Source organism: Lutra lutra, chromosome 9 (genome assembly GCF_902655055.1).
Source record: "Lutra lutra chromosome 9, mLutLut1.2, whole genome shotgun sequence".
NCBI classification, from domain to species: Eukaryota; Metazoa; Chordata; class Mammalia; order Carnivora; family Mustelidae; genus Lutra; species Lutra lutra.
The window spans coordinates 128,828,490-128,847,755 of record NC_062286.1 but is presented as its reverse complement, the minus strand read 5'-3'; the positions used below and the strand labels follow the sequence as shown (position 1 = coordinate 128,847,755).

The following is a 19,266-nucleotide window of genomic DNA, read 5'->3' as shown; positions in this document are numbered from 1 at the left end:
AACCGACTGAACCACCCAGGCACCCCTCAAGGGGATTTTAATTTGCTCACAGGTACTGTGATCACTGAAGTGTTTACATTAGTGCTGCTGTCCTCAGGGTCACTCTGCTCCAGCCACGCCTACCACATCCTGCTTGGGGGCCTTTGTACATACCGCCCCTCTTCATTCAAGTCTTAGCTGAATGTCTCCTCATGCTGAAAGGCATACTATCTCATATTATCTCTTTACTGTGGCTCTTTTTTTCTTTATATAGCATTATTACCTGAGCACATAGACTACCTGACCTAAAGTCTGTTTCCCTCACCTCCGCCCAACCCCCCACCCCACGCCCCATAAGCTCATGGGCAGGGCAGCAGCATCTCTTCCATTCAACACCCCACCCCCACCCCCACCTCCCACTAACTTCCCCCACCAACTTTCCCCCATCCTGGCACTCCACCACCTTAGATTGAAAGATTATAGTGTGTTTCTGGAGGATTCATGAGCCAAACTGGATTTAAGTTTACAGCCTTTTGTGGCTTTAGGAGTGACAAAGTGGGAGGCTCTGAACTCTCCTAGAATTCACTACGTGCAATCTGTTTATAGACTATCAGATACCAACTTTAGCGAATACTGCATTTTCACACATTTATACTTTTATCACAATACATATTAAATGTTAAAGGAAACCTTTGCTTTTCCAACATGGCAAATAAAGTAATTCAATTTCAAAAATGCAGAAGTACTCAATTTCAGATGAAAATATGAAGGTTTTTGTCAGTATTGAATTCTACCATTCCTGACGAAATTACTTCCTATTTGCCATTTTGGGCAAAAAGTTCATTTCAAAATAGCAATTGCCTTCATAGGAAGAAAATCTTTTTCATAATTAAAATCTGTTAAATGTATTACATTTCATAACTAAATACTGTTAAATGCCTATTGGGAAATCAGAGAGTCTCTAAGAGATTCCTGGGGGAGATGTGTTGGCCAATTTGACACACAACCTTCTACAAACTAGGTGAAATTATTCAGAATACTTTCTTCATTCAACAGTTTGGCTCTTTCTTTGCCAAATGTCACTTACAAAAGGACATTTTCCTTATTTTATTTTTCTTTGATGCCTTCAACAGGAGTACAGAAGACGCAAAGGGAGAGTAAAAAGGAAACTAAAAAACCATGCAATGCTATTAAACACGAATACGTCCTTATCTCTGAGTTTCTATAGTTCCTACTAGGAAAGAAAGAAGAAACTTATATAAAAATATACTACACTCTAAAAACCACTTAGACCAGAATTTAGCAAGGTAGAATCACATATAAGGTAGGTTAGAACACACAGATTACTCAGTGCTGACCTCAGAGACTCTGATGCAGTTGAGTCTGGGGTGGGCCTGAGAGTCTGCATTTCTAACAAGTTTCCAGGTGATGCTGACACTGCTGGTCTGGGGATGACACTTTAAGAAACTGTCTGCAGGGGCGCCTGGGTGGCTCAGTGGGTTAAAGCCTCTGCCTTCAGCTCAGGTCATGATCCCAGGGTCCTGGGATGGAGCCCCACATCGGGCTCTCTGCTCAGCGGGGAGCCTGCTTCCTCCTCTCTCTGCCTGCCTCTCTGCCTACTTACGATCTCTGTCTGTCAAATAAATTAAAAAAATCTTTAAAAAAAAAAAAAGAAAGAAACTGTCTGCAGCTGTTATTTCAAATGCTTAATTTCAGGTTAAGGTAAGTGCTATCTAGCAAGAATACCATGGCATTAAAAATCCATTTCAGGGGCTCCTGAGTGGCTCAGTTGATTAAGCGTCTGCCTTTGGCTCAGGTCACAATCCTAGGGTCCTGGCATGGAGCTCCACATTGGGCCTTCTGCTCAGCAGGGAGTCTGCTTCTCCCTCTCCCTCTGACCCTCCCCCTACCCCATTTGGGCATGCTTAAGCATGCTCTCTCTCTCTCTCTCTCTTTCTCTCTCTCTGTCTCAAATAATAAATAAATAAAATCTTAGAATAAAATAATTTTCACCTGATCTTTGGTATTTTTTGGAATAGCAGCTCAGGTACACCCCACCTAAACTTTCTTTCACTGCTTAGTTTGCGATTCTCTTAAAAGAGAAATTATAAATTAATTCTGTTGAAATTTTGTCAGTAAAAACAGAATAAAATTTTATATGGGAGGATGGGGTTGGTTCAGGCCCAATATGGATATATACATAGCCAGAGGGTTTACAGCAAGAATCCCAGTGTCGAATGCCCCTAAATGCCGGACAGGACAGTTAATACAAATGAAGTAGGCCAGACATCGAGAAGAACCGGACCTAAGGAGGGCAGCTCCTGCTCAGCAACAGACAACGATCCTCCGACCATGCAGGTTTATTATGGGCAGGTCTTCCAAGTTTGCAAAATGAGCCAGAGAGCCAACATTTTATTTAAAAGCTCTCAATTTTTATATATAGGCAGGTACTGAAAGATTTGGGAGCCCTGCATAGAGCACACAAGAAGGCCTGTGGGCTGGATGCTGCCAGTTTGTAAGCGCTGGTGTACAGGGTGCCCTCAGGACCTCCTCCCACACCGGCCAGGCGTCACCCAGGCTGGGCAATGTGCTCACCCACTCCTGGTGCTCATGGCCACTCCCTCCAGCAGTCGCCGCCTTCCAGAATGGAAAGCATGCTATGCTCTCAAAAGACCCACCAAAGCCCCTCTCCACAAGCACTTGCACGCAGAAACAAGTTCTGCCAGTGATCCTAGTCGGGAAAACTACAGCAGAGAGAAGTGAGTCTTCAAACACTGGGACTACGGATCTGAAAGCAATGATTAGAATGGCTGGACTTTCAGGATCTCTAACTACTATAATATTAAAAGAGAGAGAGAGAAAAAAAGGAAACTATACCTAGGAATACAGATTTGAGGATTCTGAGGCTTTCTGCGATGGTATCACGGTATCTGCTTTCCAGAAGTTATTTCATCTTTGCCTAGAGACTCACTAAACTGAGTAAATAAGTCCTTACAAATATTCCGAAGATAACTATGTGGGCAACAGAGAACAGCAAAGATGATTCAAATCTCACGACTCGACTAATAACGGAATCAACAAAGAGTTGACAGTAACGGATGATGCGGAACAAGTAAATGAAGGCACACATGGTAAAGCAAATGAAGCTGGGCTCTGCCGTGGCTTCAGTGACCATCAGTATCCCGGCCTCAGGTGACTTACTCTGGTCCTCAAATGCTCTCCATCGCTAGCAGTATCAGCTGTGGCATTCCTGCTCCTGGACGACACTAGACATTATGTTATGGAAGGAGGACGTCATGACCTTGAGGCCAGGCAGTAGGAGAATGGAAAGCCAGGCCTAGAAAGGCCTCCCAGAATCCGGTGATGATGCCCAATCTGAGTTCTTTTATAAACAACAGAACCATGACAGAACTTAAGAGTATAAAAGTTAAAAATCCCTAAAGAGAAGATTCTTTTCCAAAAATATTCAGAAAAGGAATGCAGACTCCTTAGCTTACTTTTCCCCCCATTTTTTATTGCCTCTACTCATTAAATCTCTGTGAACACTAACAAGTGGCTGTGGTTGAGGGAGAATGTTCCACTGCAAAGAAAGGAAAAACACATCCAGTTTTTCATAAGAAACTGTGGAACAATTTAATATTCATCCTCAGGCAAAATTCAGAGTAATCCTCTCAGAGACCCTAAAATTAGGAAAATGATTACCAGAACAGCCAAAACGCTACAAACCAGCATGAAATGCCCTCCGGTCTAACTCTTAAATAGAAAGTCACAATCCCAAATAAATGATGAAAGACGGTGTGTACACACTCGATGAGTATTTCTTTGACCAATAGCAATTCCAATCTCGACAAAAAGAAAAATGGCAAGTGAATAAAGGATTTTTAAAACAAAGAAGTTGCCACCAATCAGGAACTCCAGAAGTGCTCAAGTGTCCGTCAAAATGTCGTCTCAAACTCATGACGCCCTCAGGCCAGGGGCTGCTGCCAGCATGGCCAGGGGCATGCACTGCATTAGAAGATGCTCTGACCCTTTCGGTGAAGTCACAGAAGTGGGTGTGCGATGCGGCAAATAACCCTCCCCAGCAGACACCACTGTCCACTTCCAGCACTACTTACAAATTCATAGTCTCCGTCCTGTGGCACTTTCCAGTCAGAGGAGTTCCTCAGGGGACCAGGTACACTCTGGCCGAAGCTGTTGATCTGATTTTCCTTTTCTTTTTGTTCGAAGTATTCAAGGAAAGATGGTCTGGCAGGCTGCATGGTCTCATCCCTTCCTGAAAACCAAGAACAGTAAAAGGTGAAAAATGGTATCACTGATTTCAGAGAAGTTTAATAAATACGTCTGTCTCCAGATGGGCATTAGTCTCTGTGTCGGTGGCTTTTTGTTGGATAAGCACGCCTATGAGAATCTAGAGAAAACCGCAGGGAAATGCATAAATGCTCACTCCAAATGCTTCTTATGGAATTTCAGAGGATTTATGGGCCCCTAAAATGCAAATGCCCCCTTTTTCTGGGTGGAGAGATTTGGATGATGCAACAGCTCTGAGTAAGCTGCAAATAGTACTTTGTGGGTCTCCTCGAGCAAAAAGTTCCTATGATATTTAGACTGAAAACAGAGAAGCGAGCAAAGATATGGACTTATCATCTATAGACACAACATTTTCCATAGCTAATGGAGTAGGGAAGGGGAATAATACAGTAGGGTGACTTGCCTTGGATATTCTCATGATCCAATTGGACTAATATTTGCATAAAAAAGCAAATATAAGTAAATCATACTGCATCCACTCCAGGAAATATTATGTAACTTTTAAAACCCTATTTACAAATGACTTACAATAAGGCTAGAAGTTGAAAATAGGATACAGTATTATATACAGAGTATAATCTCAACTCTGAAAAATCATATACATAGGAGAAAAAAGAGTGGAGGAAAATATACCAAAATGTTAACAGGATTTGTCTCTCAGAGTGGATCTCAAGATCTCACGGGGAGATCTTATAAGCTGGGGTGGTCAGGGAAGACTGGTAAGGGGTGCTTAGGTTGGGCCCCAAACCTCCCTGAGGAAAGGATCAGCAGTTCTTAGCAGCAGCTGGAAAACGGAGCAGAATACAGCAGTTACTGGTTGGTAACTGGTGCGAAAAGAATAATTTTACCTGGCACGCCTTAACAGCCTAGCTAGCTGAATGTACCTACTTCACAGAAGTTCTGCTTCTGATTAGTATCCTAATACTAGAAAGTATGGAAGTTTTTTCCAGGGCTTTCCATGAACATGTGGGTTTATACTGCCCTTTTCCCCAGTAACCAGGAAAAAAGACCAAAAAGGTGCAGAGCTCTAAGAAGTGGATGGGGAGGGGTCTAGAAGATAAAGGCCAGCATGGGCTTCTCTCCAGACATCCTTGTTCCGTGCACTCTTATCTCCCGACGTCTGCCCAGTCCAGCTTTAAGCTGGCACCCTGAATGCCTCTCAGACATTTGTCATCTCACTTTGACCACTGCCAAGTTCAAGAGCAGCCAATCCCAGACTTGCCCACTTCCAAATGCTGCAAAAAGCCTACTTCACTGTTGCCTCCTCACTTACTAGTGATGAAACATAGTGTTTACTAAAACCAGTCAATGAATATGGCTGAATGTGTGTTGTTTTGTTTGTTCTAGGTCCAATAATATTAAGTGCTTTTCATGCTCTTTTATTTTTTATTTTTTTAAAGATTTTACTTATTTATTTGACAGAGAGATCACAAGTAGGCAGAGAGGCAGGCAGAGAGAGAGAGGAGGCAGCAGGCTCCCTGCTGAGCAGAGAGCCCGATGTGGGGCTCGATCCCAGGACCCTGGAATCATGACCTGAGCTGAAGGCAGAGGTTTTAACCCACTGAGCCACCCAGGTGCCTATGCTCATTTGTTTTTAAGTTAAATTTAAGGTATTATTTCATAATCTAATTCTGAAGGAACCACACCAAAATAAAACTTGTCCAAGTGAAGGTGTTTTGGATTTACTGTCCAGTCCTTTTGTTCAGTCCCCTCCTCTGGGCCCAGAACCAACCCTGCAGCAAGCCTACACACAGGCCTGCATCACAGCAAGAGTACCCAGTGAGCCTCCTGGAAGCACACAATGGAAGCGATGTGCCAACTCCCCCCTGCAGACAGCACACAATGCTCTTTCGGATGGAATCTCCTGGATGGATGGAATCTCCCGCTAGACAGGCCAACAGGCCAAACAGAACAGAAAGCCCTAAAACAAAACAGAGAGCCCAAATGGCTTTCCAAACAGCTAGTTAGTTAGAAAAAGACTGAATTAGGTCCACACCTCGCACCCTAAACCAGAAAAACTCCATATGGGTAAAGGCTCTGATTTTAAGAACAGGAACCATAAACACTGCAAGAAAACTTGTGTGGATGCACTTGAAACCTGGGTGTGGTTTCTGACTATGACAAAAACCCAGATGCAATGAAAAATGGATAAATAAAAACCTTTTGTGTGAAGAAAACACCATACATTTTTAAAAATGAGTAAGCACCCACACAAGCCAAGACAAAAGACAACTGGCGAACTGGATGAAAATATTTGCAACAAGTACCATATTTTTTTTTTTAAAAGAATCTTCTTTAAAAAAATTTGAGAGTTCTTGGTATTAGGCAGATAAGTTCCTACACACACACATACACAAACACACACACACAATTCCTAAAAATCTACCAAAAGAAGACCAAACAAGGTAGAAAAGTGGGATTTGGAACAAAGTTGACTTTTGAACAAAGCAGGGGTTAGGGCACCGACCCCCACGCAGTTGAAAATCATGTATACCTTCTGACTCCCCCAAAACTTAACTACTAATGGCCTACTGTTGACTGAAGCCTCACTGAGAACACCAAATGTCGATGAGCTTACATTCTGTGTGTTTTAAGTGTTACACACTGTATTTTTATAACAAAGGAAGCTAAAGAAAAAGTTATTAAGAAAATCATAAGGAAAAGAAAATACATTTACAGTACTATATTGTATTTATAAAAAAAAAAAAAAACAAAACTGCATAAGTGGACCCACAGAGTTCAAACTCTGTTTCTGTTCAAACTCTTGTTGTTCAACTGTATATATACAAAGTAATCCAATTAGTCCTTACACATGAAACAAAATGCTTAGGGTCACACACAGTAAGAGAAACCCAAATCAAAACTATTTAGAGATGTGATTTCTTACACTTCAAAAGAACACTGAAAAGCCTGACAACAGCTGACCTGCTGGCAAGGCTGGGGGGACACAGGCACACTCATCCATTGCAGAACTGGCATGCAAAATAGTACAGGCTCTAGAAAGGGGATCTGGCAATAGCTGAACATCAAAGTATGAAACAGGGGAACGTACAAAGAATCTGGGTGTACTGTATTTGAACTGCACGTATGAACATGAGTTCATAACTTAAAAAAAAATTCCAAGCATCTTTCATTAAGAAGCCTTAAAACAATAACACCCCATTATCAATGAGCACACCTGGTGCTCAGATCTTGGTTTGCAAATACCATCTCCCACTCAAAGGAACCAAGGCTTCTTACGAAAAACAGCTGACTCCTGGTCTAGGGCAGGAAAAGCACCAAGTGGGCCTGGAACATCTTTTGTGTCATAAAGAGCAAACAATTATTCAAAAACTAACGGGTACATACCAACAGGAAACAGAAGCCACCCTGAGGGGCTCCCACTGGTAAGTTCTGGGACACTTTCAGCACCAGAAAGATCTCACTGAAAAGGAATCTAAGAGCTCAGAGTAATAATTGAACAGTAAAGAGGTTTGGGAGAGAAAGGTGTTGTCAAGAGATTATACCACTTGACAACTGTATTATCAGAATAAAATACCCTCTTTTTTAAGAAATACACACAGATTATCTCCTTTCTTAGAAAATAGACTGTTTGAGAGAAAGCTGCATATACCACACACTAACCCCTCATTACTTCTGTCATTTCATATCTGTTTACCCATTCATCTTTATATATGCAAAGAAATGACTGAATTGAATTCATTAATAAAAATGGCAACTCCGGATAGAAATAACAGGTAATTTAAAATATGTTCTCCTGTGGAATTGTTACAAAACCCACAAAGGCATTATTTTCTTAAAGCAGCATATCCAACAGTAAAAACTGTTTAACTGGTACTCTATATTTCTATGAGTCTTCATTTGTTCCTTTCAGTTGCAATACAGGTGGATCTTAGAAATTTAGGTCTCTAAATCAGAGATGAAACATTAAAGATAACCTTTCTGTGGTCTAATTCTAAACCGTATCATAAAAATCAAAGGAATGTTTGTTAAGTCAGATTATAATCATTTGTCTAATTTCTATCACTGTTTATTTTTTTTTTAAGATTTTATTTATCCAGTTGACAGACAGAGATCACAAGTAGGCAGAGAGGCAGGCAGAGAGAGAGAGAGGAGGAAGCAGGCTCCCTGCAGAGCAGAGAGCCCGATGTGGGGCTTGATCCCAGGACCCTGGGATCATGACCTAAGCCGAAGGCAGAGGCTTTAACCCACTGAGCCACCCAGGCGCCCCTCTATCACTGTTTAAATGAGAAAATGAAATACTTGCTTTCTTTGTATTTCAGTTTTTTCTCTTATTTGATGAAGACAGCCCTTCCCAGGTCAGCTGAAACTTTCTAGTATTTTTTTTTAAAAGATTTTATTCATTTATTTGACAGGACAGAGAGATCACAAGTAGTGAGAGAGGCAGGCAGAGAGAGGAGGAAGCAGGCTCCCCACTGAGCAGAGAGCCGAATGCGGGGCTCGATCCCAGGACCCTGGGATCATGTCCTGAGCTGAAGGCAGAGGCTTCAACCCACTGAGCCACCCAGGCGCCCCCTTTCTAGTATTTTTGACAGTAAATCACCAACTATTATTTGTCACTTTCAACAACTAAAAGGTCAGAAGTAAAAACTATCTAAAACATCTTTGCTTTCACCTTTTGATACTGATAACCAGGGACTTGATTATACCCGATATTTACTAGAGACCAAAGTTCCAAAAACTAGACAGGATTTTGCAATAATAGAGTTTTGTTCTAATCGCACATTCAGACATGAGCTGGAAGTAAAATTCACATGTAAATTCACAAAATGTAATTATAGTCAAATAATTAAGTGCTCACATGTATCAGATTACAAAAAAGCTAAAGTTGATTTTGGAGACAGCACTAAAAAATCCCTACCCTGGGGTTCAAACATCTAGATTTTGGTCTCACTGTAAGATCTGGGAAAACCGCAGGTTCCAACTTACAAAAAGAGGTCACTGGACCATTACTCCTTATGTCCCTTTGCAGCTCTGAAAATGTCATAATTCTAGGAGTTGGCAAGTAGCTCATTTTGAAAATGTATTTATGCTCAGTTACCAATAACCACGGAAAAACAGTTCTTATCTCCAGAGGGATCATGACACTTGATAACCTCTATCTAAAATGTGCCCAGGAGCGCCTGAGTGGTTCAGTCAGTTAAGCGTCTGACTTGAGTTTCAGCTCAGGTCATGATCTTAGGGTCCTGGGTTCAAGTCCCATGTCAAGCCCCACGTTAGGCTTCCATGCTCACCACAGAGTCTGCCTGTCCCTCTTTCTCTGCTCCTCCTCTCGCTCACACATGCTCTCTCTCTCTCTCTCTCCCTCTCAGGTAAGTAAATAAAACCTTTAGTAAATAAAATATGCCACAACTGAGATGTGTATGGGCATAAACCAAAGATGAGACCAAAGCAAAAAGTTAGGACTTAACAAAATACTTGTTAAGAGACGAGACTGTATCTGACTCTGTGTTTTGTTGTTGTTGTTAATGGGCTTATTCTGGAGGGAGGGAAGGAGCGGGGAAGTCTTTCTTAAAACAGATGGAAGAGGTGACCACATTTTTCTTGGCCCAAGTTGTAATAAAGATATCACCTAGAGATGCTGGTCATAAAAATGTTTTCTATAACTGAAGCTGAAGACATGAATGAATCAATCAGTAAGGGAAGCCAACTCAACTGGCAAGAATCAGCATGCATTCCAAAAAAAAAAAAGGTGTATTTGTGATTCCTGTATCTAGTCATTCCAGAAATTAACTGCCTGCACCACAATATTGTATGTTAGAGTGCTTCTCGGATTAAGTTCATATGGAGCAGTCAGAGCTCCTGCTGTGACCAACATCTTCTCACTAACACTGTAATTAAGTTATAGCACTTGTTCTCACTCTGAGTTTACAGACTGAAAAGAATTTTCAATAACAATATCTGCTTTACTGTAATAATGAACATCTTAGATAGGATGTTTGCAAAAAATGACCATGATCATTTCCGCCCAGTATCCTCACCTGTTGCCCTCCCACAGGGACTGTGGGTCTGGCCATGTGACACACTTTGGCCATTGAAACAAAGCAAAAACCTTGTAAGCAGGGACTTGAGAAGTGCTTCCCCATCCTAATACCACATAAATAAAAATGAGTGAGCCTGCTGGATGGCAAAATACCATGTGGCGTGAGGCCTCAGTCAACAGACCATCTTAGGTCTTCATGTGTCAGCCAGCCCCGGCCGCCATCGCAGCAGCTGGCACTAAGCCTGGGAAGGCAGCTGCGTTCCTCACTATAGCCCCAGTGCTGCAAAGAAAGACCACTAGGTTTGAAATGGTTTGTTACACAGTAAAAACTAACTGAGATGCTCTCTCTCTCTCTCTGTCCCTCACACATACATATACACATACACACGGCTCTGTATCTACAAAAGGAATTCTAGTCTTTGAGAACGCAAGTTCAAAGTCTACTAAGGTTTACTGAATACTTTCTAAGTTCCAGGCTTTTGATGAGGTACTTTTGCATGATATTCCCATCCAAACTTCATGAATACCATGTAAATGAAGGAGGGAGGGAGGAGGACCTGCTCTTATTAGGCACACAAGTACTAGACGATGTACCATTTCACGTAGTCCTCAAATCTTTAGAGGTATGTATTATTACTTCCACCTTACAGATGAGAAATCTGCCTACGATTATGCAGCTAGTTACCAACAAGGACAGGACGTGAACCCTGATCATCAGATTTTAAGACTCAGGAGCTGCATCTCATACTGCAAATTCTCCAAAATCAAAATGAAAACTCTCCTGACATGTCAGAACTGCCACTAAATTGAGTGTAGAAAGAGTGGGGGAACGGAATTTTCCCAGGAACTTTATCTTTGAACTTTTCTTTTAGCACTGCTGAGCTAGATGATCAAGTGTGCTGGACAACAGCCTGTCCGTACTGAAAAGCCCAAGAGAATCAGTCCAAGCTGATTAAAGGCAACACTGTCCCTGGGGCTTCGACTGGCTGGTGGGCTTTTTGTTTCAATGTGAGCTAGGGTATATTTTCAGATGTATCCCAGGAAAAGAAGACGTTCAGCTGAAAGATAATGCCAGAAACCTGAAGCCCAGGAGAGAATGGACTGAGCAGAAAAGTCAAACTTCCCAAACAGCCATCTCTTGCTCTGATTCTTTTATCTAACGCAGGAAATGCATGAATTCCTGTACTATGAATGACCTGTTTTTCTTTGCAAGCATCATTCGGCAAGCTCAATGGACAATCTGTCTAAGCTCACAGACCGGGGTTGAAGTCATAAGCAAATGTATTCCATATTCACTTTTCTCTGAAAAATGCTATATAAAAACAGAAGGACCCAACCACCCAATGTCCATCAGCTGAAGAATAGATAAATAAAATGCAGTACAGACACACAATGGAGTATTATTCCACGATGAAAAGGAATGAAGTGCTCACACACACTCACATGGGCTACAATACGGATGAACCCTAAAAGTATTATGCTAAGTGCAAAGAGCCAGTCACAAAACACCGTATATTCTATGTTCAGAATAGGCAAATCTGTAGAGACAAAAAGTAAGTTAGGACAGAAAACTGGAGATGGCAAGTCACTGCTAATGCGTATGGAGTTTCTTCTGATGGTGACCAGAATTCTCTAAAATTAGAGTGTCAGCAAAATAGGGTATTATCCATACAGCGGAATTATTCAGCTACTACATGGATAAACCTTGAAAACATTAAGTGGAAGAAGCCAAACACAAAGGCCACGTTCTGTATGATTCGAGAACAGGCAAATCCACAGAGACAGAAAGCAGATGAATGGTCGCCTGGTGAGAGGGACACGGGGGTAACAAGAAGTGACTGCTACCAGGACTACGGGTTTCTTGGGGGTGTGAAGAAAATGTCTGGAATTTGACAGTGGCTATGGCTGCACAACCTTGTTAATACACTAAAACCCCCCAGAACTATATTACTTTAAAATGGTGAATTTTATAACAGGTGAATTATAGCTCTTTTTTTGTGAATTATATCTCAATTAAAAAATACATTTATAAAAATCAGATTGCGGTGATGGTTGCACAACTCTGTAAACATACTAAAATGCATTGAATTGTAAACTTTTTAAAAATTTTTTAAAAATTTTTTATAAACATAGAATGTATCATTAGCCCCAGGGGTGAACTGTATACTTTAAATGAGTCAATTACATGGTATGTGAGTTACAGATCAATAATTCAATTTTTTTAAAAAAGAGGAAGGACCCCTTTCCTCTACAATCTACTTTGGTTTCTGGATTCATATATGCTATGGCACAACGCCAGGGGAGTCAGAACTGGGAAAGAGCTTGACCAAAGACTGAAGCCCGTCTTTTCCTTTGGAGTGACCACCTGCTGGGTGTTCAACTTCATGCCCTTTCATGTTTACATTCATTTTTATAAGACTGTCACTAAGTAAACCATAATGGTCACTACTCTGACCTTAATGGCCACAATAATAACTCTTTTCTACCTTAGTTTTGTTTGAAATTAGAACAGTAGGCCAAACCTGCATTTTCTTCTGTTTCATCTATGAGTATCTGCAAGAAAAAACTCGAGTAATCCCTCAAATGTCTCCTTCTGGCCTGGAATACTGTGCCTTATCAGAGGGTTGTTTGTCTTGATTTTTAATCTAACCTTTATTAAACTTTGGTTTTTTGTGTGTTTTTTGTTTTTGTTTTTGTTGCTGGGCACCTAAGTGCTTTCTGCATAGTAACTCATTTCATTACACAAGTGACTATCCAAGTTTCTATGTCTGGTCATAAATATTCCTTTGAATGTTCTTTGAAACCACTAAGAACTGCTGGAATCATAAGTTATAGGATTCCCTGGAGGCCAACTAGAATAACTCTTCCATTTAACCAATTTTGACAATTGCGTCTATGTAAATCGACGGGACTTCTGGGCTGTGGCGCTCACTTCTTTAAGTTTGGTGAGCTGCCACGTATCGATTCAAAGGGATCTAAATCCAAATTTCAAAGGGTTACTAACTAGAGCAATAGAGGCAGCATATCTAAAAAGATACAGAAGGTTGACAAGTGAAAATGAAAAGGGAAGACCAATTAGGAAATGTACTGCAAACATTTCCTAATTGGTCTTCCCTTTTCCGGCCTTTTCGAACTCCACATCATCCCACTGACTCTCCTAAAAAACCACCTTGTTCTATCACCTTTCTGATCAAAATGTCTTTATATTACCCTATGACCAAGAGAATCAAGTTCAAACTTAGTGTGGCATTCGAGGTCCTTCCATAGCCGGTAAAAAGCCACTTCAGCCAAATTGAATATTTAATATATATGTTTACATTCCTGACTTTACACCTGCTAAAACCTCCCCCAGCCTTTCTGCACATCTAGGTCCTTGCTTTCCTTCTCACAAAACCTTTAATACTTGTCTGTACCACTTGCCCAGCATTTAGCCTAGAATTATATTACCTCCATATACAGAGATTCTATATTCCCAACTAAGTTATCATCATCAAATACGACTATGTAAAGCATCCAGAGTAATGTCCCAGACATATAAGGAATTACAATGAATAGTTACAGTGTAACAGACACTCCATAAATACTAGATAATGATGACAAATATCATCTTCCCCTTTAAACCTATTTTAACCTATTTTAAACCCCTTTAAACCTAACTCCTGGTCAGCAGCAAATGCCTCATTTGGTTTTTGTACACTATATAGTAATGATGCAAGTGATTACCTAATAAATACTTTTTGTTTGGCATTAGATATTTATTGTTAACAAATACGGATTCCAACTTGCTACTTTTTACAGCATAAACACTTGAGAATCATCTTTTTCTATGTAGAGCCATTTAAGTTGAACAAAATGCATCTCCAGGGGCGCCTGGGTGGCTCAGTGGGTTAAAGCCTCTGTCTTCTGCTCAGGTCATGATCCCGGGGTCCTGGGATGGAGCTCCACATCGGGCTCTCTGCTCAGCGGGGAGCCCGCTTCCCCCTCTCTCTCTGCCTGCCTCTCTGCCTACTTGTGATCTCTGTCTTTCAAATAAATAAATACAATCTTTAAAAATAAAAAATGGATCTCCATTCCTTTGCTGAACAAGAAAAGGCAGGTCAGAACAGCTTAGAGCACCAAAGAAATATATTCCCTTAACCAGTCACAACTGATTTGTCTGCCTCTTAGGCATAAGAGCCAAAGCATATCTTTTAGGATTCATTTTCCCTTGTTCTTCATTACTTTTGTGCTACTGCTGTCTTAGAAAATACATTTCCCCCATGGCTATTCTTGGCTCTCTTTTCACCAACTTAACTATAATGTAGTACCTTATCTTCCCAAATATATAGGCCTTGAGCCCTTCGCCCAAGTCACACTGAGATTTGCTACTTTCATATCCTAATATGTGGTCTGGCAGGGTGTTTCCAATGAATTTTCAGGCACCACGTGTCTGTGCTTTTTGGCTCATCCCAAAAGAATCAAGAATGTTAATGGTTTCCAAAGATAAAATTGAGCCCAGCATCTGGACACAATTAGGAAAACTGCACAAACAATTAGGATTTAGTCTCCACTCTGGCAAGATGACCTTGAACTATCTGTGCAATTGTGAGAAAAGTCTAAGGGCCAAGAGCCCACTCTTCTCCTGTAAATCCCACCCAGCAGAAAGCTGCTGATAAATGCACGGTGAACCGCAGCAATTATCTTTCAGGGAGAGAAAAAAATCCAGGCAGTAAGAAATGCCACAGTATTGGGGCACCTGGGTGGCTCAGTGGGTTAAAGCCTCTGCCTTTGGCTCAGGTCATGGTCCCAGTGTCCTGGGATTGAGCCCCACATCGGGCTCTGTGCTCTGCAGGGAGCCTGCTTCCACCTCTCTCTCTGCCTGCCTCTCTGCCTACTTGTGATCTCTGTCTGTCAAATAAATAAATAAAATCTTTAAAAAAAAAAAAAGAAATGCCACAGTATTAAGATAACAGTTTGAAACTTAACAAAAGAAGGCTCAGGTGGATCCAAAGTCTAGCATTCTTTAAAATCTGACATCTTGTATTTTGAGCTATTTAACAGATTCTCAAAACACCTATATCTTATTGCCAAGGAATGTGAAACACACGCGCACACACAAACACCCACTCACTTGCTCTCATCACAGCACATTTCTAAAACATTACTGAAACTGACAGGTAACCTTCCTTTAGTTCGACCATTTTCTTTTTCTTTTATTTTTTTAAAGATTTTTATTTATTTATTTGCCAGAGAGAAAGAGGGAGAGAGAGGGTTCGTACAAGCAGGGGGAGCGGCAGGCAGAGGGAAAAGCAGGCTCCCCACTGAGCAAGGAGCCTGATGTGGGACTTGATCCCAGGGCCCCAGGATCATCCCCAAGCTGAAGGCAGACACTTAACCAACTGAGCCACCCAGGCATCCCAGTTCAACCATTTTCATGCCAGTTGCACAGGCAAAGAGGCAGCACTTACAAAACACCATTAGAACGAAGTATGAAAACATAAAAATACATAAAACGTAACTAGCAAGAGAGAACAAATTAGGATAAGAAAAGCAGCTTTGGTTGAAGAAACATGTAGGCCCAATTAAAAAGCCACTGTCAGTCGTTAAAAGACCCATGAACTTACATTACTTACCATTTTCAAGCATTTTAGGCTCAGTATTTTACATACATTAATTCATATCATCTTAACAGCACTACAAAGTAGGAACTTTTACGGCCCATTTTTTTAGGCAAGGAAACTGAGGCTCAAAGAAAAGGAAGTAACTTGCCAAGGCAGAACAAAGTTGTTTATAAGATTCTGAGCAAGTTTCTTTTTTTTTTTTTAAAGATTTTATTTATTTATTTGACAGAGACAGAGCAAGACACAGCGAGAGAGGGAACATAAGGAGGAGGAGTGGCAAAGGGAGAAGCAGGCTTCCCACTGAGCAGGGATCCCGATGCAGGGCTCAATCCCAGGAGCCTGCAATCATGACTTGACCCGAAGGCAGACGCTTAATGACTGAGCCACCCAGGAGCCCCAAGATGCTGAGCAAGTTTCAGAGCAAAGATTCTGACTCCAAAAATCAATGTTCTTTCCATGATCCCTTTTTCTTTCTCCTACCCTTATTAAGAGATACATCTCTAACAAAATGAACTGTTTTACGTTTTAGCTTTGATATGTGGAACTATACCAATGTATGTGAAACTCTCAGACACTGCTGTGAGTGGCAAAGACACACACGGACACTTAATATTCTCCGGCGACAGTTTTAAACATCCTGAGGAAATCAGAAATTGGGACATTAAGGCTACTGTGGTAAAAGAAGGTTTAAAATACCTGCAGTACTTACGTCCTATTTACCATCCTTGCAAAATGCTATCACTGGAGTCAGGGAGAAAGACCGAGAACACACAAGGGACACAGCGTTTTAACAATCCTCTCCAAACAACTGCAGGTGTCAAGAAAATAGGCTTTGAGTCAAGAATTTCCATCTTCTGCAGCTCTGAAAGTAGTATCTGATGGATGGTGTTGAAATAAAATCATTTCAACAGGAGCCTGGGCTTTGGTTTTGACAGGAGGAAACTTATGGCTACAATAGGGGTCTTCATGAGACTTGGGAATTTCTGGAGAACTACAAACACACAGTGTTTTCACCACGTAATACTATCACAGGAATTTGCCCAAACTGCGCTCCTGAGTTGTCCTAACATAAGTATGCCACTCGCTTTAATATTCTATTTCCAAGAGATTAATTTGGCCATTGCTCTAGAATAAAAATTGGAAATTTCTCAATGGTGTGCAAATTTTAAATAGAAATCACCCACTTACTCCCTTTCACAGAGTCTAATTTGAAAGGCTTAAGTCAGAACTTGGACACTGGAAGATGGAAGTTTCTTTTTTTAAGATTTTATTTATTTGTTTTGACTAAGAGAGAGCGCATGCACATGTGCATGCGCAGGCCGGGGGAGGGGCAGAGGGAGAGGGAGAAGCAGGCTCCCTACTGAGCAAGGAGCCCAATGTGGGACTGGATCCCAGGACCCTGGGATCATGACCAAAGCTGAAGACAGATGCTTAACCAACTGATTCACCCAGGTATCCCTGGAAGACGGAAAGATTGATACCACGGATTCAATCCTTTTAAACTAGAATGCCCACTACCACCTCTACTATTCAACACTGTACTGAAGGTCTTGGTAAGAAAGAAAAATATATAAGGATCAAAAGAAAGAAGTAAGATTGACTTCTGTATATTCAGTATGGAACAGATTAGGTGAAAACTAAAGAGGCAACAAAACTATAAGTTGCCATTATTAATATACTTTGATACACAAGTAATGTTCCCCAAGTCAGCTCTGTACCAGAATTTTAAGTTTTATTTAAAATTTTTATTTAATTCCTTGGTTAGCCATTTTAGCCGATGATGATTGCAAAACTACATCCACGGCACTATGCTGCAGAAAGAAAGCGTCAGTTCTGGTGAAGGTCTACTGAGAAGTCCGGGAAGAGAGAGGAAAAGTTTAAACTATTTTGAGACGTTTTGGCAGACTTCAGTTTTATTTGAACTTCACCAAGTATGAGGTATCCAATTTCCTACCTAAATAAAATAAAGACACTGTCCTAGTATTGCTGCACTTACTTAAAATAGATTTTAAAATAAATAAACGACAGTCTTGAGGGAGAATAAAGCCTACTACAGAAAGGGGATTTGTGAACAGAACGTAGGTGGGGGCGGGGGGGGGGGGTGGACAGGGGGAACACACCATTCTAACCATGACCTGTTACAGAGCTCCCTCTGCTGGTCCAGAGAAAGAACAACAATCCTAACACTGACCTACAACCTCTCCTTTGAGTTCAAATCTTTGGGGCAAAGTTTTTGTCTTCAGATCTTTGGGGCAAAGTTCCTGTATAGCTCTTACCAAAAAAAAAAAAAAAAAAAAAAAAAAAAAACCCCACACTTAAGTACACAAATAGAAGACATCTTCCCAAATCCCCAAACTGATATTTTATCCAGACACAAGTTTTCAAAGTACTGCAGACCGCGTTCCACGGTTCTTAGAAGTTCCCGAGGTCTCTTGTTAAGACGGCCGGGTCTCACCCCACTCTGATCCCCTCCCTCTAGCTGAAAATGGATTCTTTCTTGTAGATTCAGATATACACAACCACAACTTGCTCCCTGACACAGAATCCACTGTTAAGCCTACCATCACAGGCAGGCTCCCTTGGAGAACCACCTGTCCTTCGCTACTGGAACTGCTGGGGAAACTTGTAGAGTGGCCAGTTATTCACACAACCAACAAAGCAGAGGTACATTCCTGCAGGCTGGAGCTCACCAACATATAATCTGTAACATGAGCCTCAACCACTTAATAAAAAGGCTCTGCCAAAGTGGGAATATAACATAACAAGCTTTGAAATCAAACATTATCTGGCTTGAAGCCTCCGCTTTTCTGTTACTCACTGTGCGATCACGAGCAAGTTACTTAATCTCTTCGCAATTTCATTTCTGCTGCTATAAAATGGGAGGTGGCTATATTTACCGCACAGCATGATACTAATGATTAATACGGGAAACGCTCGCAAAGGATTAAGCACAATGCCTGATACATATTAAGGGCTTAATCATTAATGGCTATTAATGGTTATAATGCTTATCTTCCTGAGTAGAGTAAACAAAGAATTTATATATAATACATAATTGGTTCTAGGAAAAAGAAAAAGATTATCTCTGGAATCTCCTCAGAAGCCAGCCCCCGTCTGAATCATGAATTTTGATAAGCTTTGTATTAGCTCTAATGCCCACTCATGTAAGAGTGGGCTTCCATACAAGCTGGAAGTTCAGTAGAAGGAAAGGAGCACAGACTCTGGACTTCGGATTACCAGCACTGGCACTTACTTGCTATGTGACCACGAGCAAATAACAATCTATCAAGTCTTCCCTGGTGGAGAAGTAGAGACCTAGCCTCACTATAGACAGTCCAAGATGACTGAATGGGCGGAAGTACTAGAGGCCCCCTC

General features: G+C 41.2%; 1 protein-coding gene across 1 annotated transcript in view; it reads right to left on the bottom strand.

Annotated features, from left to right (window-relative positions):
• The window catches only part of STK4 (serine/threonine kinase 4), a 95,324-nt gene that overhangs the window by 39,398 nt on the left and 36,660 nt on the right, over positions 1 to 19,266 (bottom strand). Inside the window, exon 10 of the mRNA XM_047745281.1 lies at positions 4,095 to 4,252. Within this exon, the coding sequence (XP_047601237.1) occupies positions 4,095 to 4,252 (158 nt within the window). The remainder of the gene's footprint in view (positions 1 to 4,094; positions 4,253 to 19,266) is intronic.